Below are 22757 nucleotides of genomic sequence, written 5' to 3'. Positions count from 1 at the left end.
ATAAAAGTAAGACTTTACCAGTTATAAAAATAATTTTTACATAGAGGAAAAAAATTAAGACTTCTGCAAAAATTTAAGAACTTTAGTTATGAGGCTAACTTCCTTATTAAATTAAAATAGAGTGCTTGTTATACCATTTTTTTTAAATAGGTGGATGCATTTTGGCCATTTAAAATCCTCATCATTCAGTCACTAATGAGAATTCTTTGTAGAAAATGTCCAGTCTCATTTGTAAATTGAATGCACACTAGGTTTCCTCTTTTCCTTTAGAACATTGAGTTATTTAATTCAGGGAGAAATAGGTACCACATCTGAAGTCTGATGAACTTCCTTGAATAGAAAATTACAATCTTAATTCCCTTTATACCAAATAATGTTAAATGTTTGTCATTTATGTTCGCCTCCTAGCTTTTTATGAAAAAATTTAAATCTATAAATTAGACTTTTTTTTTTCTTAAAAAATTCCCTCTGCTTTGGAGAATTTATTCATCTGCAGTGATTCTAAAATTATAATTTGTAAAGAATTTCGAATTGGTTTCTCATAATCTAAGACCGTTTCACATCTTTCAAATATATAGTTTCTATAAATAAAATGTTCCCATTTAATACTTTCCATTACTTATTGATTTTGGAAAAGTAGGATAAAGCCTATTTCAGAGCCTACCCGAATTTTTATGGCCACACACACACACACACAAATAATAGAAACTAGAAATTATAATTTATTTACGGTAAACTTTATAGAAAGATTTAGAAAGCCAAAGGAAGCTATATCAGAGTAAAAATTAATTTACAGAAATTACTGTGTACGTTTGATGTAATACTTGGTATTTCTCTTAAATGTCGTAAATCCTTTACAAATGTAGACTGTACAAAGTTAACAACAGAGAAAAAGACACTCAAGCCCTGTTTATGTTAACCATCAAGTTTAGTGAATACAGTGAAATGAAATGATCTTGGTCCTACATAGCACAATCTAGAAGAGCCAAATAGTGTATATTTTTCTCGAAGGTGTTGCATTTCCTGAATTTCAGATTCTTCTCTTTACTTGATCAGATACTGAGAGCTTAACTGCTTACTATGAATATCATATTTTCTCGGTATCTTTAATGAGGTAAATTTAACTTTACATTTATCATATTAGTAGTATAAATAATACCAACAGGTAAATAAATCTGCCTTTATATGCTCTAAGCATTTCATCTTGACTTTGTATGTACTCATGTGCATATATGTGGCCTCCATTAAAAATTATATGCATTCTGCTAAACACTCTGCTTATGTTAAAGTTTTTAAACAGTAGCCAAACTGACCCATTCTGTTTAGGGGGAAAAAATGCAAGGATATCGGTTGTTCTTTTTGCGTAGAAATAGAGAGAGGAACTATTTTACCGAAGCAACTTCCTACAGTCCAAACCTCGATACCATTGTCAGCATATCCACTGTTTGCCTGGTCTTCTGCCCCTTGACAATCCTCCCAAATCAAATAAGAAAGAAGCCTTGGTCCAAGCTAGAAAGCAAGTAGTGATTCTCCCTGCAACTCTTGCTAAATAATCCAAAGAAAGAAGATGAGATTCACTACTGGGTTTCCCCAAAGTGATCAGTTTTTGGAAGACTAGGAACAACAAATTTTGGGTTTAAACACATCTGCTCAGAAGTAGACTCTGAGAGTGGCCTGTGGCCATTGGTGCTAGGAGACAGTCTCTGCTTTTGCACATATACACACACCGTGGTCCCTTGGGTGTTGCCAAGATGCCCCCTTGGGCTCAGTCCTTGAATGCCTCTGGATCCTTGACAGGCAGGACACAGCTGTTACATTGCCCAAGCCTCATCAGAAGAGCTGATACTCTTGTTAAATAAAGATCTGTTACTGATAAATAGTGAAATCTTACATGAAAGTGTTACAAGGCAATAATATTTAGGATCTCAGAGCTTGAGTTCCGGTTCTCACTGAAAAGCCTTCTTAACAATGAATCGTAAAACGGGCTGACCAAATAAATAATTAATTAATTAATTTAAAAAAGCGATCTGACAATGTTTGGGGGGAGAGGAGAAATCAATATAATGGGTGTAATTTATAAGTATTTCAACATGTAAGTATTGAGGCTTGACTAATGAAAATAATGGCATGATCAGGTGTTTGTCCTGAATGGATGTGACAAATACAAATGCAGACTGATACAAGGGCTGATTCCATGATTCAGGCTTTGTGAGCAACAGTGGATGATTTTCCAACACCGTAAATAACTCCTGAGAAGGCTCTAAATAAAGCAGTCTTTCCTTGTCTTGCCCAATGGTGAGCTCTTAAGGGTATCCAGATTACAGTAAGAACTGTGCAAAAAATGCTTTGTGTTTCAACTGAGTTAGGTTCTGGACTCACATAATCACAGATAAATGAATGTCCAGCAGGAATTTAGGAGATCGTATAGGATGCTATTTTGTGTGTGTGCGCGATTGCCCTGTGCACGGCGTCTAGCATCCTTGGTCCCCGTCTGCTAGAAGCCATTAGTGTCCTCCCTTCCCCTGTGGCCGTGGTGACCACCAAAACCAGCCCCATATCCCCACCATCCCACAGAATAGTAGCTACTCCACATTCCTGAATGGTGTGGATCAGAGTTTAAATTCCAGTGCTGCTGTGTGTTGTGGGCGAGTTGGAGAGCCTCTCTGGCTAGTTCCTGGTCTGTCAAACAAAGGTGACAATAATTTCTAATTCAGAGATAGGGTATGAGCATTAAAAGAGATGGCAGAGAAAGCTCTTAGCTAACATTCTGCAACACAGTAAATGTTTAGTGTAGCTTGCTCTTGCTTGCTTGCTTTCTTCCTTTCCTTTCTTTCTTTCTGTCTCTTCCCTCCCTTCCTTCCTTCCTTCCTTCCCTCCCTCCCTTCTTCTCCCCTCCCTCCCTCCCTCCCTTCCTTCCTTCTTTCCTTCCTTCCTCCCTCCCTCCCTTCCTTCCTCCCTCCCTCCCTTCCTTCCTTCCTTCCTTCCTTCCCTCCCTCCTTCCCTCCCTTCTTTTCCCCTCCCTCCCTTCCTTCCTTCCTCCCTCCCTCCCTCCCTTCCTCCATTCCTTCCTTCCTTCCTTCCTTCCCTTCTTCTCCCCTCCGTCCCTCCCTCCCTTCTTTTCCCCTCCCTCCCTTCCTTCCCCCTCCCTCCCTTCCTTCCTTCCTTCCTTCTTTCCTTCCTTCCTTCTTTCCTTCCTTCCTTCCTCCCTCCCTCCCTCCCTTCCTTCTTTCCTTCCTTCCTCCCTCCCTCCCTTCTTTCCTTCCTTCCTCCCTTCCTCCCTTCCTCCCTTCCTCCCTTCCTTCTTTCCTTCCTTCCTTCCTTCCTTCCTTCCTTCCTTCCTTCCTTCCTTCCCTCCTATAGAACCAGGATCTTATCAGAGAGGTTTTACCAGCTGGTCTTAGGGAGAATCACCCTATGGCTCAAACAGTATATCCTTAAAAATGCATGACTGTAACAAGCCATATCATGACACAGTCCTAAAATCTTGCCCTTTCTCTCTCCCCATCTCCCTTTACTCTCTCTCCCCAGGGCCTTATTCCTCGTAAGCATCTCAGACAGGTGCTTACACACAGAGCCATGGCAAACATCGAAAATTCTCAAAGGATTTCCTTTCGTTGTTCATGCAGTCCTTACCATCACAGCTTCAAACGCCTACAGTTTATTGCTTTTTCTTAAGAAGAGTCCAGAGAGAGGGTCAGGCAGCCAGGCATTCTTTTAACTTATATTGAAAAACTAAGCATATCACAGTTTCCCAATATTTGAGGCTCTTTGATCAGCTGTAGTTTTCGTCGAGGGGTTTTCTGTGGTTTTTTTCAGATCCACAAACCCTAACTGGATACACTGAAGTGAGGCTGTTGTTGATCAAACCCTCGGTCTTACGGACCGTGAAGTCATCTGGCTAAAGGCATTTGTGTTTCTCCTGTTTTTCCACAACTGCCTGAGCAGGCCCGCCAAGAAGTGGCCAGCGGTCAGCCTCTTCGTACAGAATGCATGCACGAAATACTATAATATTCCCAGAGAGGCACAGCAGGTTTTGGTAAGACCGTATGCATGTAATAGAGAGGCAATGACCAAATCACTTTAAATGGTGAATTTGAAATTAAGTAATGTCCTTTTCACACCTGTGTTCTGTACGTGTAACACTATTTTCCTGCTGATTCCTCCATTACCTTTGGCCTGGTGACATGTTCAAGCAGCATCCAACTCAGGATTGGTCTGTTACAAGAGGTACGAGAAGAAACTCAGAAGCCCCAGAATTTTGATCAGTTTCTCCCCTGCCCTAGGGAAAGTTTTGACTCAGAGCTACTGAAGGCAGGGGAATAACGCATTTCCGCTTAAGGTTTATCTAAACTCTCTAAGATGATCTCTTTCTTATTTTTCATTTATGAAACAGCTAGTGTAAAATGTCATGAACACTGTACCGAAATTACTTTTAGGTTCAACCTGTAATAGTTCATTTGGAAAGTTAGAAAGTGTTTATGCTGGGCTGGGAAATAACGCACCACTTTGTCCTGTTGATGTGTATTCATTTGGGGCAATAGTGTCATAACTGTCTTCTAAAAAAATTGATGTCTGCTCACTGAACACAAGAGTTACTTATTTTTTGAATATTAATTCATACTGAATCAGTCTCAAGCCATGAAAGCAGACGAGGGCTTAAGTCTGTAAAACTACTCATTATCTTCCAAAAAATAGACAAGGTTTTATTACTGCTTTCAAATAATACACACACATTGGGAAGAAAAGACAGAGAAGTTTGTAAAAAAAAGTCTTTTCACCCAGAAATAACTAATGATATAGCTTTTGGTGGTAATAATATCTTTCAGACCTTTTTCTCTACATACATTTGATGCTTTTTCTTTAAGCATCAAAGCATCAAAGCAATTTCTTTAAGTAATTGGGGAATGGGGCTTTATCATTTGTAAGGTTCTTACGTGTATGTGTGCACATTTGAGCCCTGGAGATACCCTATTTACTTAGAACAGAACAGAATAGGAGAGAATGTGGCTTCCCAAGATCACAGAGTAAACAACTCTTCATGGTGCCATGAAACTGGACCCTGGGACCAACCACCAGCTCGTCAGCCTGCGTTTAAACCACAGATGAATTACTGCTTCTCTCATGAGTCAAATACAGTTTCCGATGATTTAGCCATTGATGAAGGGGATCACCACTTAAAGATACTTTTTCGCTCTGTGAGTGTGCTTTGGCGCACTGTTACCTTCACCTGACGAACCGTGAGAGCTCTTGTTAGAGCTTCTTGAGGAAATTCTCAAAAAAGAAATAATCCCTCTGTTAACTCTATTTTACAAGGAATAATAAAGTCCCTTGCTGAATACTGTTGCAGATGGGGGAAAAAGTGAAATACAGAGCAACTCCATCATTCAAATGGATAAGGATCATTCAAATGCAGAAGGAAGCATGTCTTTTAATCTGTTACACCAGTAAAGTACTAGAAGTTAGTCATCCTTCTCCATAATAAACAGGACATTCAATAAATGCAGTCGTGTAATATTTGAGCATTTCTGAACCAGCTTTTTCATTTTTTGGGGTATTTCACTACAGTTAGAAGATGCTAGATTACTTATGAAGAAACGGCCTCAGAAGGGGTCATTCGCCCACAGTTGCTTCCATCGTGAACGTTGGGTTTAGACACCTCCATCTCCCCCTTCACCATGTTGCCGGTCTGCATGATGAAGGACCAGCCCACGCTGCTCTTTTTGTTTCATCCAAATGTCTCAGAATTCTCAGCAACCTGATTTTTTTCATATTTTGAAGGCTTGACTTGCTGCCACTTTCTTCTCCCTCGCTGTTCTGCCAACATGTGACGTTCAGAATCAATTTGGGTTTGTAATCCCACCTTGGAATGCCTGGGCTGTGTGCACCAGTAAGCTGTGTGATCTCATTGAAATTGCTGATCCCAAAGCCATCCTGTCGAGCACACGTTATCTTCCCGTGGACGTCGCCCACCTTTCTTTCCCTTCTTACCCTGTATTTCCCAGGTTTCAAGGGGCTTTTCCCCTCCCTCGGCTTCATTTGCCCCTTGTTCAATTATTAATCCTTAAACCTTGGTTTCTCTCCCTTGCCTGTTTCTTCAAAGACCAGTCTAAATTCAAGTTAATATTTTCTGAGAATCAAGGGGCACCTGAGTGGCTCCATCAGTTAAGCGGCCGACTTCGGCTCAGGTCACGATCTCACTGTTCCTGAGTTCGAGCCCCGCGTCAGGCTCTGTGCTGACAGCTAGGAGCCTGGAGCCTTCTTCAGATTCCGTGTCTCCCTCTCTCTCTGCTCCTCCCCCACTCACGCTCTCTGTCTCTCAAAAATAAATAAACATTTAAAAAAATTTTTTTTTAATTTTTTTCTGAGAATCAGAAGCACTTTGGAAATACCAGCTGATTATAAGCAGTGGTGGGGCACCGTTGTCCCACCTGCACTGTTTTTTTGGGTCTGGCCCAGAATACTCACAAAGGAAAAACAGTGAAAGTTGAGAAATACGAAAGGAAATCCTCACATCGCACACATTTCAGCTGTATGTCATCTATGAAAAGAGAAACCAGCCTTTAAAATTAGAGAGAGACTGACTTTCCAGATTACTTCCTTTACCCCAAAACTGGGAGCAAATTTGATTCACTAAAATGGCAGATTATGTGGTGAAACTTTTCTCTCCCGATAAATTCACGTTGGCATTTCCCCTGGGGATTCAATGGAGCCCTTTTGTAGTTAATTAACCGTAAAATAAGGTAAGATCGGACAGTTGTAAAAGGAGGTATCTTTAAGATTTTCCGCCAGGCTGGGTATAATGTATTTTATTTCTAATCAAAAGCCAAGAAACCATCTCTAAACCTGATGAGAGGTAAATCCACGCTCCCCAGCCCCTCCTCTTTGATGTGTCCTGGTGGGTGCTTTTATGAGAAAACTAAGTAGCAGGGTTGGCCCATCAGTAGCGAGAAGGCTTTTGAGGTGGCACCCCTCCCCTGTTCCTTGATACCCAGGATTAACTCACTGTGGTTCTTTTCCAGCTGCTCCTTTTTTTATAACTTGTGTATTTCACATGCTTTGCCCTGCCCTGTGTTCAGGAGCCACCACTTACCATCTTGATTTGTCTTGTTTGCTTTCCGTGTTTCTTGCTTCCTGTGCCCAGTTGAGCCTGTCGACGCCCGCCCTGCTGCCGACCGAGGACTGACCACCCGACCAGGTATAACCCGGTTACTTCTATGTCTCCGCATCGTGCGCTTGAGCAGACGCTGTCCCCTTCCTTCATCAATGGCCTCTCTAACCTGCAAATGCTGAGAGAGAGGATGTGAAATGACCTTGGAAGCCAGACTTGCTTTCCCTTACACTTTACCTTCCGAGTTCCTATTTAAGTAATCTGTTTTTTTCTTTCTGAGCTTCCCTTTTCAAACAGTAAAACAGCCCTTCCAACTTAGGGTTTGTTTTTTTGTTTTTTTGTTGTTGTTTTTTTTTTTTTTTTTTCTCCTTAAGTAGAGAAGATTAAATAGACCTCTCTGTCCTCAAAAATGGAAACCTACAGAGATGCAGGTTCTGTCTGGTGGTGACTTGGTGTCAGCTATGAATATCTCCTCCTTCCTTTCTTGTCTGGTATGCAGATGGGTCCTTTTCTGCCTGAATTGGGCTCAGACTTTAGTCGGTTTCTCAAGTCGATGTGACTTCCTAAAAATACCAGGATGGGACTACCTCTAGAGCCCTGAAATACTTGCATTTTCTCTTCTGTGGGTTGTCTGGACTTATTCCCCATGAGTAACTAAAATGACAGAAAGGATGTGTGTGCACAGTTTTATGTAGAAGTCTTTTATTTTTCGTACCACTTAACATTGCCATTAATACTAAAATAGACACTTTTTTCTTTCTATTTTTTTAAATTTTTTATAGTTTCCCAAGCGTTAAGAAATGCACCTTCACCCTTTTTTCTGTATTTAGGCTCTGTCTCAGACTGTTTTAAAAATAATGTCGCACCACAGCAGAAGCACACACGAGCCTGGTTTTTGACTTTGTGCACAACTCTGCCCAACTCACAGGAGCCATCGTTTTCAGTGGATCAAAGACAGTAGTTACTAAATGGACCAATCTGTATACTCTAGAAAGATTTAACTCCACAAACGGTGCATACCTTCTTGTATTTATTTCCTTCCTCATCCTCATCATGTCCCCGTGGGATCATGAAGGAACAGGGAATTCACCTTGTTCGGAGATGCTAACCCTTGGAGGTCCCTGTTTCCGGTACAGTTGGTCACAGGCCAAGAACAGAACCTGCCCATCTCATGGCCAGTGCAGGCTCGGGCCACCACTGTCCCCAACCACAGTCATTGATGAGAACTCCAAATCTGCCCTGTGGCATTGTCATGCCCTCTGTGTGGTTGTTAACAGGGCAGCGGGGACAGTGGAGTGACACATCTTGACGGCTGATCTCATCGATTTTATGAATCTCTGCCTTCAGGGCTTTTCAGAAGAACTTAAATTATAGTAAGTCAGACACCGTTTTGGCTCTCCTAATGTCTCCCTTATTGCCATTGTCACACCAGTGAATTTTAAGGAGCCAGCAGTCGACATCCAGTTGACATCCCCATTCTGCTCAGCCCGTGGTGGAGCTCAGGGCTGGGGGCCAGCTCCATTGTAACTGTGACCAAGACCAGCTGAGGACTGTCATTTGCCTTGGGCCTTTTTTTATGGCACTTTCTATTTTGTTTTTAAGAAAGAGATGCTTTTCATCTACAAGAATAAAAAGTGTATTACAAGCACTCTTTCAACCAATTTTATAAAGTTCCTGCATTGGGCCTTCTAGGCTAATATGTTCTTATTGAAATTTGGGCGGAGGTGGGGAGAATGACACCAAAAAAATCACCCAAGTTGATTTTTTTCCCCCATCTTTTAAAAAAAATCTAATATGAAAGTAACTTTTCCGTACATTCCCCAAAACAGTCTGCTGTAAGGGGAGAGCTAGAAAATAGAGGTGTTCTATAGAGGGAAGAAGCCATCTGAAGTCTTTATTATAACAATATTTCAGTAACAGCAGTGTCTCATTTTGATATCTCACAAAGATCAGTGCATTAAATGCTATGGTGGGTGGAAAGAAATGAAATGAGAAGGTGCCTGTTCTCAGGGGCTTGATGTACAATAGAAGGAACACACTTTGCGTATTTAAAAGAGGAGATGGAATTAGACAGGTAGAGGAATCCAAAGCACCTTAAAGTATAAACCAGGGTGTCTGTGATGTAAGCAGATGGGGCACTCACCAAGGGATGTGTTAACCTGGGCACACGCTGGAAGACGACTTGGAGAAAGGTTTTGAAAGATTTGAGTCTCATCCATTGGCAAAGAAGGGGGGAAGGAGTCAAAGATGAGAGAATGGCCTCAGTTCTGCTCTCTTCTACTGTGTAAGGCTAGGGTTTCCCAAATAAAAGAAGGCCATAGGCAAGAAAGACCGATCAGATACAAAGTGAGGAAGATTCTAGTTTATGAATAGCTCTATTTGCTGGATCTGTATTAAGACATATATACATATGCTCTCTATTTCTGTGCTTACAGTGAGTCTCCCAAGCATCTGGACCAATTCCCCGCTACGTTCGTAGCATTAGTTCTGGTTCTTCCAACATCACACTTCAGGAGACCGCATGCTTGAGTCTAATGTGCTAAAGTATATCTTTAGACTTTCCAGACTTAGAGACTCTTCCCAGGATTGTCCTATCATGTCATTCCGTTGATGGCATCGCTGTTGAATGATTGCTGTTGTTGCTCTGAAACGAGTAAAGAAAGGGTTTTTGTATAATCATGACCAAGGAACATGACTTCTCTCTGTCTTTCATACCTGAAAAACCAGGGCACTGGAACTTTCAGAAAGTAGGATCATGTCAAATAGGGGAAACAGTGGTAGCAGTGGAGATTTCAGAGTGGCCATTCCAGCTACTCCCCTGGCTTATTTCCAGGGAACAATGGACTCTGAAGGTCAAGTTACACCTTTTGACCAGAATAAAGAGGAAAAATACTTAGCAGGCTCTCCACAGGGGGAGGACAGCCACTCTTTCCACTATAATTTATTACCACCCTTCTCCAGTCCCCATGAAAGAGACCAAGTCCTTGACCCCAAGCCATGTGACAGGTTTCATGAGGGACATGCCTCCTTCCCCCTTCAAGTGAACTACAGATTCTGCTCACTTACTATGATGTAGACAACTGGAGCCACACCAGGGCTTAGAATGGAATCCACACAACTGAGAAAACACTGTCTGACGAGCCTGTAAGCCAAGGTCCTTGTGGTGTATTTAAATCTACGCTTAATATTTAATCACGTATGTAGTATGAGCTTGTTACCCATGATGTTTGCCTGTATGCAAACATATTAATTTTTCTTACCTTGTGGTGAGATTTGCTTAGTGTATAGACAGTCTTTCCACTAAGTGATTGTACATGCGATACAAAAAATGACCTAGAAAGATCTCTTTCTGCCAAGAATCTCACAAACTGTTGAACTATATTATCTGTTCTGACTTGCTACACGAATTTCAAATTTTTGGGGGCTCTCAAAAGTATTTTCAGTATTCTTTTAGAAATAATGTGGGCTTTTACAATTTTGAGTGGAGAGCTCATATTTTTTTAAGTAACTGTTTGGTCTGCTAAATTTTTAAAAAGACTATTCAAGATACTTTTTTTTAAATCTCAGAAATATAGGGGACGTCTGAGTGGCTCAGTTGGTTAAGCGCCCGACTCTTGATTTCAGCTCCGGTCGTGATCTCACAGTTGTGAGATCGAGCCCCAACTCGGGCTCCATGCTGAGTGTGGAGCCTGCTTGGCTTTCTGTCTCTGTCCTCTCTCCTCTCTCTCTGTCCCTTCCCCACTTGCATGCCCACACTCTTTCTCGAAAATAAATACATAAACATTAAAGAAATCCCAGAAATACAATTTTAACTGTTGCGTTGCTAGATCCTGATGACAGAAAAAGGGTAGGCTATAAAGAAATCACTGTGGTTACACCAGCATCTCAGATTTAAAAGGGGCTATAGAAAGATAAAAATATACAGCTGTTATATTATATAGGCAAAAATATTCTCTGTTAGGAGAAACAACAGAGCATTAGCATCACAGCCCGATAAAAATAGTGTCGGGAAGATTATAGGTCAGAATGAGTTGAAAATCATGAGAAAATGGAAATAATTTTAAAGCAATTTAAATAGAGAACAGAGAGCCCTGCAGCTCTCAGGACAGGGCCAGGCGTTAAGGGATGGTTGAGAAGACGCCAGCAAAAGATGAGAGAGAAAGGGAAACTGTCCTACTTTGTGCTTCTGCCTTTATGTCTATAGCAAAGATAGTAGGAAATTAAAGCCCAAGGTAGATCAAGACGAAAAAAGGAAGCACTTGTTCCTTGTAGTAGTTATCTACTAATGTAACAAATAAATAATTCCATAACTTAGCAACTTAAAACAACAAGCATTTCGTTTCTTACAGTTACTGTAATGCTCAGGATTTCAGGCATGGGTTAGCTGGGTGCCTCTGGCTCAGAGTTTCTCATGAGGTTGCAATCAGAACATGGTCCAAAGCTGCAACCATCTGAAGACTTGAATCTTGACCCTGGTGGGTCTGTTTCCAGGATGGTGCACTCACATGGCTGTTGGCAAGAGACCGCCACACCTCGTTATGGGAACCTTTTTATAGAGCTGCTTGAGTGTCCTCCTGACATGGCTGCTGGCTTTCCCAGACCAAGTGATCCAAGAAAGAGAACAAGAAGGAAGCTGCATTGCCCTTTTTTTTTTTTTTTGACCTAGACTCAGAACTCATCCATGATCACTTTCTCTATTTTCTATTCATTAGAAGCAAGGAACTCCATCTAGTCCACACTGAAGGGAAAGGAATTAAGTCCCACCTCGGGAAAGGGGGAGTATTAACAGATCTGTGGGTCTGTTTTAAATGTTTTTATTTACTTTTGAGAGAGACAGAGACAGAGCACAAGTGGGGGAGGGGCAGAGGGGGACACAGAATCCAAAGCAGGCTCCAGGCTCGGAGCTGTCAGCACAGCCTGATGCGGAGCTCGAACTCCAGACCCGTGAGATCATGACCTGAGCTGAAGTTGGACGCTTAACCGACTGAGCCACCCAGGCGCCCCCTGTGGGTCTATTTTAAATCTACAACACCTCTGTACCCACATCCAAGTCCTTGTGACCCAGACAAATTGTAGGCTAGGAGAACTTAGGGGTGAAATCCTGGAACTGCTCTCCATAATCGTTGTGGATGTCTGGGAGGATAGAAGAAACTAATTCTGATCAAGAGGAGAGAAGATAGGGTGACAGCCTACAGGCCAGGGGTAGATTGACATTGGTCTTGGATCTGTTTTCGGATGAGTTATTAAATGGAAGCTTTGTGAACAGTTTGACAAGGAATCAGGGATCTCTCGCAACCAGCGTGGGTGCCCATGGTCTTGTCCAGTTATCCTCCCTTTCTTTTTATATGAGCCGTGCCGTTAGACTGGCACACGGTATTTTGTGGACATGGTGCATTTCATTTCCAACAAGGTGTGTGACAAGGCTCACAGCCCCTGGTGGACAAGACTGTAAGAGTGACTAGACAAAAAGCAAGAAATTAGGTCCCATGGGAGCTGAAGGACCTGGTAACATGTAGCCTGAGCAAGAACCATCGGGAACATGATGCCTCTCCTGGAGTGTCTGATCTGTTCAAGGCCGTAACACAGGGGGGAGGTTTTGGCTTGCTCTGCTGCACAGACTCAAAGAGTCGCTGCTGAAGGGGACCTGATTTAGGCTTAATGGAAGAAAGGACATCATTCTTGTAGGCAGGGCTGTCTGAAATGGAGGTAAATGTATAGATTTTTTTTTTCCACTCAGGAGCGGGGGTTTGCGGCCCACCCCCACCCCTGCCCCCCACCCCCGTAGGAAAACTGTAGAGGATGTGATTTTGTTAAGTCTTTCTCATCCTAAAGTTCTGACACTTGATCTTTAAATGCTACAGTATGGGAACTGATGTTTATATTTTGTGCTTTCAGGTTTTGTGTTAAAACTGGCTTTATATTTTGTTTTTTAGCCTCAAATTATTATTTGAAAAATGAAATTTATTATAACCATTAGTGTAAGGAATCATATAGCAATTTGTAGAGAAGGAGTTAGTAAGTTTCAAATTCTGTTAGTCCCACAGAAACATTTTCAAAAATTATGTACTGCAGCTCTTTATTCAGCAGATGAACCGATTACATTCTGTGTCTATAACTAAGTCACTTAATTAAATAAATGATAGGATTTTTACAATGCTTCGCTGCATAGGTACACGAACATAATTTATATGTAGTTGGAACAAAGCCCTAAAGTAGCAGATTGATTCTACCACGTAATTAATGCTCATTTTTTACAGACTTTTATTATTTTTTCTGGAGGAATGAGAACACATGAGAAAAGACACAGAATAGACTAAACTATGAATAAGCCCCCCCAAAACAAGCCAGTATATTCTGGGAACACATCCTTGCTAACCTCCCAGCTGGCATTTAACTTCTGGTTTTCCCCATGAAAAATATATATGTGTGTGTGTGTGTGTGTGTGTGTGTATGTATGTGTATATATATATATATATATATATATATATATATATGTATATGTATATATATATTTAAAGGCAATTGATATATAATATATATATATTAAAGGTGTGTGTTTAAAGGCAGTAGAAGCTTTAACTTTGGATTTCTTTAATCTTTAATTTCTTTTTGTTTAAAATAGGTAAGGGCTAAGGGTTTAAATACAGGGTGTCAGTTTCCTTGAAGAAAGTCATTAATCTATTTCCTCTCACTCCAGGCCTAGAAAGAAGGTTTTGGTAGCCTTTGTGTTACAGTCTTATTGTTTACAGATAAAATGAATTGACCGCCCTGTGTAATTTAATTACGGTGCGATGCTTATGGATTAATGCAGGTTCGGGCTTGACGAACATCAAGACGGAGGAGATCTCTGAGGTAAAGATGGATGCCGAGTTCCGACATGAGTCAGGATACGAAGTTCATCATCAAAAACTGGTACGTCAACTAAGTTACCTCTTCCTGCCAAATGACCTGTTAACGCTTGTTCGTTCTGGGCCAGAAATCCACAAAAATACAGCGCTTGCCTATATAGGATCGTCATGGAAACGTAAAGAAAAGGAGGGTCTTTATATAGTAGTTTTTTACACCTAGAAGGTTAGCTGAGCCCAGGGAGGGCTTAAAGTGGAATTAATTTATATAATCATATCCGCTCTAGGGCGCGCCTGGGTGGCTCAGTCAGTTAAGTGTCCGACATCAGCTCAGGTCATGATCTCATGCTCCGTGAGTTCAAGCCCCACATCGGGCTCTGTGCCGACAGCTCGGAGCCTACAGCCTGCTTCGGATTCTGTGTCTCCCTCTCTCTCTCTCTGCCCCTCCCCATCTCATGTTTTCTCTCTCTCTCTCTCTCTCTCAAAAATAAAAACATTAAAAAATAATAAAAATATCCACTCTAATTAATTTCCACTCTGTTTTCTAGGAAGACAGGTGATAAGAGGTGGATTTGACATAACAAAATCTCAAATGAACACGTGTGCAAACATTACTTGGTTTCCCAGAACACGTTTTATGGCTCTTCTCTTCAGTTGGCGTGTATAATTGTCTTGCTTGTGCCACTTCATCTCTCCTTCTTGTCCCTCCCTGTCCCTTCCCCAACGCCCACATTTTAGGTTCTGCAGGGCCAGGATCTTTGGGTTTCTACCGAGGTGGGTGGAGGCAGGAGGTAAGCAGGACATGACTTTCCCAACAGGGTCGCTCATTGAAAGGTTGGAGCAAAGAAGATGGCAGCTTCCTTTTCAGACAAAATCTCCTCCCTCTCCTCTTTTTCCCCCGAATATTAGAATCATAGTAAATCAAAGAGCACCTGTCCCTTTGGAGGCAGCTCCAGTAGATAAAATCTTTTACCAAAAGCTTCAGATAAATGAATCCTGCATTATGTTATGGTTTCTTTCATCGTTTTTTATAATTTTTTTTTATAATTTTTTTTTAACATTTATTTATTTTTGAGGGAGAGAGAGACAGAACACAAGCAAAGGGGTGGGCAGAGAAAGAGGGAGACACAGAATCCGAAGCAGGCTCCAGGCTCCGAGCTGTCAGCACAGAGCCCGACGCGGGGCTCGAACTCACGGACCGCAAGATCATGACCTGAGCCTAAGTCTGACACTCAACCGACTGAGCCCCCCAGGAGCCCCAAGGGTTTCCTTCATCTTATCAGTAAGCATGGTAAGGAGGTTAAATAAACAAAGAAGACGATTGTATTGCACAGTCAGTACTCAGCAAAAAATGGTAATAAGGTTCTCCTAGCAATAATAATGCTTGAGAAGAACTCGCTCTCAGGCACATAAGTGTACGCATGTGTGTTTGGGCACGTGCGTGCTCTTTCAGGGGGGAGTATCTTTCCAATATTCACCAATAAAATGTATAAATCTCAGTAGTCAATTCCAAAAGAAATGCCTGTGAAGTATTGTGTAGGCCTCTTGTCACTTAACAATCGGCGCAAATCCCAAACTGACTTGTGGTTCAGATTTGCATTGTGACTCCCACAAGCGTTTTTGTACAAGAACATTTCGCTTTTTTTGAAGCACGATTTTCATTGGCGGGTTAATCCAGTCTCGGTTATTATAGAATCAGGGGCACTCTTGATCTGGCTACTGCTGAAGAGGTTAAAAAAACCCTGTTGGGGGGGTTCCCTGGGTGGCTCAGTCGGTTAAGCATCCGACTTCGGCTCAGGTCATCATCCCACAGTTCCTGAGTTCAAGCACCAGGTCGGACTCTGTGCTGACAGCTCGGAGCCTGGAGCCTGCTTCAGATTCTGTGTCTCCTTCTCTCTGTGCCCCTCCCCCACTCACTGTCACTCTCTCTTTCTCTCTCACTCTTTCAAAAATAAATAAACATTAAAAAAAAACAATACAAAACAAAACCCTGGGGGAACTACTGAAGAGTTGGGGGCTTGTGGGGCACAGAGCCGAAGATTAATGTGCAGACTTGCATTTTCTGGAGCCTGTGTCATAAAAACCCATCTCCACGGTTACACTAACTCCTGTAATGTGACAGTGACTAATGGCAGTGCAGCAATTAGGAGAATCCGCTCCCTCAACTGAGCTACTTGATAAGATAATGTACTATAATTAGTGCGATGAATATTACAAAATTACAGTATTTTCTTAAAGGCATAGGAAGATGTCCAGGCTTGCACTTATTCCTGATTACCTCACTCTTGTATCATTAGCTAATTAACAATTTGCTTTTTTATAAGTCTGTTGAACTAGCATATTTGTTGAGAAAGTGGAATAATTATGAACAGTTTCTCATTTTGTTGCAGCTACACCCTGAGTAAGACTCCTTTAGAAATTGGCTTCATTGGCTGTATTTTATGTTGCCTTTTCAGATTGCTAGGATGTTCCTTTTCCCTGTGAAAATCAGTCATTTTACTATGCTGCGGTTGTACTGAAAGAAATTATTTAGGGAGCTGTTTTTATTAATTTAGGTGCTAAATATGGTGCGTGTTTAGTAGTCGTGAGGCCCAGTGATCTGGCATATGGTCATCTCCTTACATAACAGGATTCTAGAAGGTGCAGTGTGGTCTTCTAATTCCCTTTAGCTTAGATGAGGTTGAAGATAGTGACTTGCTTTATAAACAGTAGGAAGGAATGCTGCGCAGCAAAGTGAATGCATATCTTCAGCCGTGTTTTCCAAATTTTTTGTATGTTAAATCCAAATGGACAGCAAGAATAAAACGACAGGTTTACTTGGGTTTCTCGAAAAAACAGCCAGCAGGAGTTCTGTGTCACTATTAAAATTCTCACCTCGTCGCCTCCTACCTCTTCCCTTTGAAAGAAAACTGTCTTTGAAGCATCACGCTTCTCAAGGTTAAGTATCGTCCTCTTGAATTATTGAAGTATTGGCTAAAAGGAGGTAACAAGATGTCCTTTTTCTTCTGATGAACTCCTTTGTTTCAGACGCTTGATTCCTACGTATTAATGTCCATCTGAGGAAGTTGGGACATCTGGGGGGTTTGAAAAGGACCTAAGGCATCGTGGTCACGCATCAGGTCTCCCAGCTGATCTGCTTTCAAAATCACGCTCCGTGCCTCTACGGCCGCTGATAGGTCCCCGCCCCACCTCTCAGCGGTGTTCCACCTGTCGAGGGTTTCAGGGTTCCTCTTGGCTTCTGTTTTGCCTTTCTAGAGACATGCAGGGGATGGCAGGGGAGGGAGTAGACTTCCCAGAACTGGGGAAGCCACATGCTGTACTTTGTTGTGTAGACCACAGATGTCATTCTTGGTAAATAGAATGTGTGGGTTTTTTGGGGTTTTGTTTGTTTGTTTGTTTTTTCCCCCAAGTACACAGCAGGTAACAAAGTAGCCACCAACTCACACTTCCATACTGAAACTTTTCACATACCTTCTCCGGTTGTCGCCTGCCATTGCAGTCCTTTTTCTTGATTTGTTTTCAAGGTGTTCTTTGCAGAAGATGTGGGTTCAAACAAAGGTGCCATCATTGGACTCATGGTGGGCGGCGTTGTCATAGCAACGGTGATTGTCATCACCTTGGTGATGCTGAAGAAGAAACAGTACACGTCCATCCATCATGGTGTCGTGGAGGTAGGTGACCTTGGCCGCATGCTTGCAAGTGGGAGTTGAAGGCTACGAGGGAGATTGTCCGTGGCATTAAGCTCAGAATCCTCCAGGTGTCTCTTCTTTGAAAAGGAAAGTCCACATTCCCGCATGGTGCTCACTCAGGGTGGCAGCTGTGTTCTTCTTCTGTCTTCATGCACTCCGACTTAGAAATACTGTGATCAAGGCATTGGGTTGGATGCTGCTCCCTCAGCTTCTTATAATACGTATGGACATGTCAAAATACTACTGAGTATAATGCCTGACTTCAAGAGATTGCGATCACCCTCCAGCATGTAAAAGAAAAGAAAAAAAGACAACTGAAGTCAGAAGTGAAAAGGAATGAGGAAGTCTGCTTCAAAAAAAACCTAAACCCTAGGTTTATTCCCTAACCTTTTTAAAAGTTTAGTTATTTATTTTTGAGAGAGAGAGACAGAGAGCAGGGGAGAGGCAGAGAGAGGGGGAGAGAGGGGGAGAGAGGGAATCCCGAACAGGCTCCCCACTGTCAGCCCAGAGCCTGACGCGGCGCTTGAACTCACGAACCATGAGATCATGACCTGAGCCGAAATCAAGAGTCAGACGCTTAACCGAGCCAGCCACCCAGGCGCCCCTGTTCACTTATATTTTTTTTTGTCTTAAAGACTGACTTGTAACTAAAACCAGGGAATAGTAACTAATGCTAATTTTCAGGTGAGTTTCACAGGAAATGACATTATACCAAATAGCCAAGCAGAGCCTACAAGGTCATTCCAGATGTTCAGCCTGTTATCCTGCACGTCTGGCTGAAATACCTTACTTTTTCAGAGTTTAGTGCAGTCACACTGGGGGTAGAGAGAAGGTTCACCAAGTGACAGTCACGATTACTGCACAGTTACGCTTCAAGATTTTGTCCCCATGGGCCAATATGTGACTGACGTGTGTATAGCACAGAAGTCACGAGTTGCACCAAGAAAAGATGGTAGCTGCAAGGTTCAAATATGACTTTTGGGGTCACCTGCGTGGCTCATGCCATTAAGCTGTCCAACTGGATTTTTGGCTCAGGTCATGATCTCATGATTTGTGAGTCTGAGCCCCGCATCGGGCTCTGTGCTAACAGCACAAAGCCTGCTTAGGATTCTCCTTCTCTCCCTCTCTCTCTGCCCCTCCCCAACTTGCATGCTTTCTCATGCTCTCTCTCTCTCTCTCTCTCTCTCAAAATAAACAGTTAAAAAAAACAAAAAACAAATAAGACTTCTTAATCCCACAATACAAAATATTGAAAAATAAAGTTTACAAGTAAGTTCTTCTTATGCATTTTTTTTTAAGATTTTATTGTTGGGGCACCTGGGTGGCTCAGTCCATTAAGTGTCTTGATTTTGGCTCAGGTCATGATCTCACGGTTCGTGAATTCAAGCCCTGTGTCAGGGTCGGCACTGGCAGTGAGGAGCCTACTTGGGATTCTCTCTCTGACCCACCCCTACTTGTGCGCGCGCTCTCTCTCTCTCTCTCTCTCTCTCTCCCTCTGTCAAAATAAGTAAAATAAAACATTTTTTTAAAAAATATTTTACCGGTAAGTCATCTCTACCCCCAGCGTGGGCTTGAACTCACAACCCCAAGATCAAGAGTTGTACGCTCCACCAACTAAACCAGCCAGGTGCCCCCTATGCATTTAAAATGCGGTTCTGGGGTTGTGGCAGAGAGATCCTCGTAGTATGTGCAATTTTTTAGGGAACTGTTGGAGAAAGTGAATGAATACATCTTGAGAAGTATTCGAATTTTTTGAACTAAGGAGATCTCAGTGACCAATCAAATTTATCTTTTCATTTTGTAGATGAGAAAACAACCACACAAAAGTGCTCACCCGGCATCAAATATAGGGCCAAGGTCCAAATACAGATTATCTCATGTCCTAGTCATTGTTTCTTCTATCAGAGAAAACTCCAGATACTTCCAGTGAGTCAAACTTCTCATCAGCCCCACATGGGCTCCAAATCATTCTTGATCAGAGAAGGGCAGGAAAAGTTTAAAGAAGTTAAATGTATGGCAAAGCCAAAAACCTCATTTTGTTCAGCACTTACATTCTTGAGGCTACTTGCTTATGGGATCTGCTGGTGGAAATTGGGTTTGAGTCTTCTTTTCCCTCTCCGTTCTGGTGTGGACATGCTAGAGATCTGACCCAGGGAAGCACTAACAGGTTTTCAGTGTTGTTGGCCTGTGTGTTTGAGAAGCCTGAAGTCATTAAGATAAAACCTAGCATCAGAAATCGGAAGGCAAGTAGCTTGGCAGAAGGAATAGAAAACATTGGCTCGTTTGGCTAAAGCATAATTAGGGCAGGATGCATAGGCTAGATTTTCTGCTTTTCGAAAGTTGGAATTGTAATAAAAGTTTTTTGATATGTGAGTTCAGTTTTCAGTAGCAAAGAGTACAGGCTCTTATTAAAATTGAGACTTGTTGGGGCGCCCAGGCGGCTCAGTTGGTTGAGCGTCTGACTTCGGCTCAGGTCATGATCTCCCCGTCCATGAGTTCGAGTCCCACATCGGGCTCTGTGCTGACAGCTCAGAGCCTGGAGCCTGCTTCCGATTCTGTGTCTCCCTCTCTCTCTGCCCCTCCCCCACTCATACTGTGTCTCTCTCTGTCTCAAAAATAAACATTAAAAAAAATTTTTTTTTTAATTGAGACTTGTTTGGGAAAAAAAGAGAGATGGGGCACCTGGGTGCTCCGGGCTCAGTCGGTTAAGTGTCCCAACCCTAGATTTTGGCTCAGGTCATGATCTCCTGGTGCGTGAGTTCGAGCCCTGCATCGGGCTCTGTGCTGACAGCGGGGAGCCTGCTTGGGATTTTCTCTCTCTCCTCTTTGCTCTCTGCCCTTCCCTCTCTCTCTCTCTCTCTCTCTCTCTGTCTCTCTCTCTCTCTCAAAATAAAGAAACTTTTTTTTTTTAAGAGAAAAAGCTGTGAAAGAACAGAATGATTGACAGATTAGACGGTAAGCACATCAAATAAGCGATGACGGCACCATCGACTCTGGGGTGTTGCTCTTATAATGGTATTTCAGAGCTTGTGTCTTTTGAAACCGTGTGAGATGTATCATTGTAAGCATCAGCTGACTTCCTTTCTACTCAAAACATGACTCTTTTCATTTCAGGTGTGGGCCAAAAAAAAAAAAAAAAAAGTGTTTTCATACTTGGGTAATGAAACCACCCCTTTTTAATTCTTTATTGTGCCGTATGGGAATTTCGTCGTTTTTAATTGAAGATGAAGACACACCGTGTTTTGGTCGTTGCGGGTGTACAACCAAGTGACCTGCCAATTCTGTGCCTTACACAGTGCTCAGCACAGTAAGTGCAGCTGCTGTCTGTCACCTGTAATTGTATGTTTTGACACATACAATTGGCCTGACGGATCTCCCCCAGAGGCCTCTTCCTTTTGATCAGTTCCAAGTGCCCGTTCCAAACAGCCGATATTGGTAAACAACAAAAATTTATCTCCTCACAATTCTGGAAGCTAGAAGTCTCAGTTATCTTTTCCTGTTTGTTTGTTTAATGGTTTTTATTTATTTCTGAGAGAGACGGAGAGCGAGCAGGAGAGGGGCAGAGAGAAAGGGAGACACAGACTCCAAAAGCAGGCTCCAGGCTCCGAGCTGTCGGCACAGAGCCCGACGCGGGGCTCGAACTCCCGAACCGTAAGATCATGTCAGTCGCTCAACCAACTGAGCCACCCAGACACCCCGCTTTGTTATCTTTTTATAGAGTTATGGCACATGACGTTTCCTGATGAACGTGCCATCATACTGATGTGATTAAAAAAAAAATATGTCTAGGGAGCGCCTGGGTAGCTCAGTCTGTTAAGTGTCTGACTTCAGCTCGGGTCATGGGTTTGAGCCCCATGTCAGGCTCTCTGCTGTCAGCGCAAAGCCTACTTCAGATCTTGTCTCCCTCTCTGTCTCTGCCTCTCCCCCCACTCATGCTCTGTCTCTCTCAAAAATAAATAAACATTTTTTTAAGTTACTTACTTTGAAAAAAAAAAAATATATATATATATATATATGTGTGTCCTTAAGGGTCCTTTCTTCCTGGCAAGAAGTTGGCCCACCAGGATGGAGGTAGCAACCACTGACGTGGGTGTTGCAGAACAGCTGGACAGAATGGTCAGGTTAAATGGCAAGAAGAGGCGCAGAAAAGTGTGGCTGGACCCAAAATCTCTTGTGGCTGGAAGCAGACAGCCGGGAGAGGTTTTGGGAGGTCAAAAGAAAGCATCAGTGATCAATGACGATGAAGGCCTAGCAAAGAGTCCATCGCCTGCCTGAAAGATCCCTTAAACGTGGGCAGTAAAACCTAAGTGAACCAATTCTAGAAAGATGGAATTACAGTTAAGAAAATGAACGTGGGGGTGCCTGGGTGGCTCGGTCGGCTGAGCGCCTGACCTGGGCTCAGGTCATGATCTCGCAGTTCATGGGTTTGAGCCCCGCGTTGGGCTCTATGGGGCCCGCTTTGGATTCTGTGTCTCCTTCTTCCTCTCTTCTTCCCCCACTCATGCTCTGTCTCTCACTCCTTCAAAAATAAACATTTTAAAAAATTAAAAAAAAAAAAACATGGACACAACTGAACAGAAAACCAACAGTGCAGAATTAGAGGAGGAAGAATGACCAACTTGAAAATGTGGTTGTTGTTTGCTCTGTTTTCCTTCCCGTAGTATGAGCTCCTTTGATCGTCTTGCCCTCTATGCGGTTGTGGATTAAGTCGCTGTGATTTATCTTATTCTCCTTTAGAATAACAACTTCGTTGTTGTGTCATTCCATCCAGAACAGGCAGCTCTGTCTCCAATTTCCCCCGACTGCTTTAGGGGAAACAATAGTGAGGTGTTCATGCTGAGGCCCTGCCTGCCCGGGGCCGCAGTGGGCTGGCCCGTATCTGGTGGCCCCCACCAGTGCGGTAGCTTAGCCATCACGGACCTGTCGCCGAGCCCCACTGGGGAGGAAGGTTCCCTGTTACCTGCCGTTCTTCCTCTAGCTGTAGGTTTATCCCTGAATGTGAGTACCCAGTGTTTCACCTCAAGCTCTCATGGGGCCGGGGACAAAGAGACACAACCCAGGCTCCTTGGGTGCCATTTTGTAAAAATAATCCCCCTGCTCTAGCTCCTGAGCCAG

General features: G+C 42.7%; 1 protein-coding gene and 1 long non-coding RNA gene across 9 annotated transcripts in view; one reads left to right on the top strand and one right to left on the bottom strand.

Moving 5' to 3' along the window:
- APP (amyloid beta precursor protein) overlaps positions 1-22757 on the top strand; it is a 271815-nt gene that overhangs the window by 244525 nt on the left and 4533 nt on the right. For 4 of the 7 annotated variants that reach the window (XM_086675789.1, XM_086675788.1, XM_086675786.1 and 1 more), the window contains 3 exons: positions 7142-7195; positions 13920-14020; positions 17478-17624. In XM_086675789.1, coding sequence (XP_086531915.1) covers positions 7142-7195; positions 13920-14020; positions 17478-17624 — 302 coding nt within the window. The remainder of the gene's footprint in view (positions 1-7141; positions 7196-13919; positions 14021-17477; positions 17625-22757) is intronic. The other 3 variants (XM_086675790.1, XM_086675787.1, XM_086675784.1) reach the window with 1 other exon arrangement.
- LOC147577560 (uncharacterized) lies at positions 7097-17526 on the bottom strand. 2 transcript variants are annotated; one of them, XR_015240400.1, is made up of 3 exons: positions 17425-17526; positions 9542-9752; positions 7097-7286 (listed from the first exon to the last, which is right to left on the bottom strand). It is a non-coding gene; the product is annotated as an uncharacterized LOC147577560 (long non-coding RNA). The 2 variants fall into 2 exon arrangements; XR_015240399.1 differs by lacking the exon at positions 7097-7286 and having other exon boundaries at positions 9456-9752.

This window comes from Puma concolor, chromosome C2 (genome assembly GCF_028749965.1).
Source record: "Puma concolor isolate L17-30 chromosome C2, mPumCon1.1.hap2, whole genome shotgun sequence".
Classification (NCBI taxonomy): Eukaryota; Metazoa; Chordata; class Mammalia; order Carnivora; family Felidae; genus Puma; species Puma concolor.
This window is presented reverse-complemented; position numbering and strand designations above follow the sequence as displayed.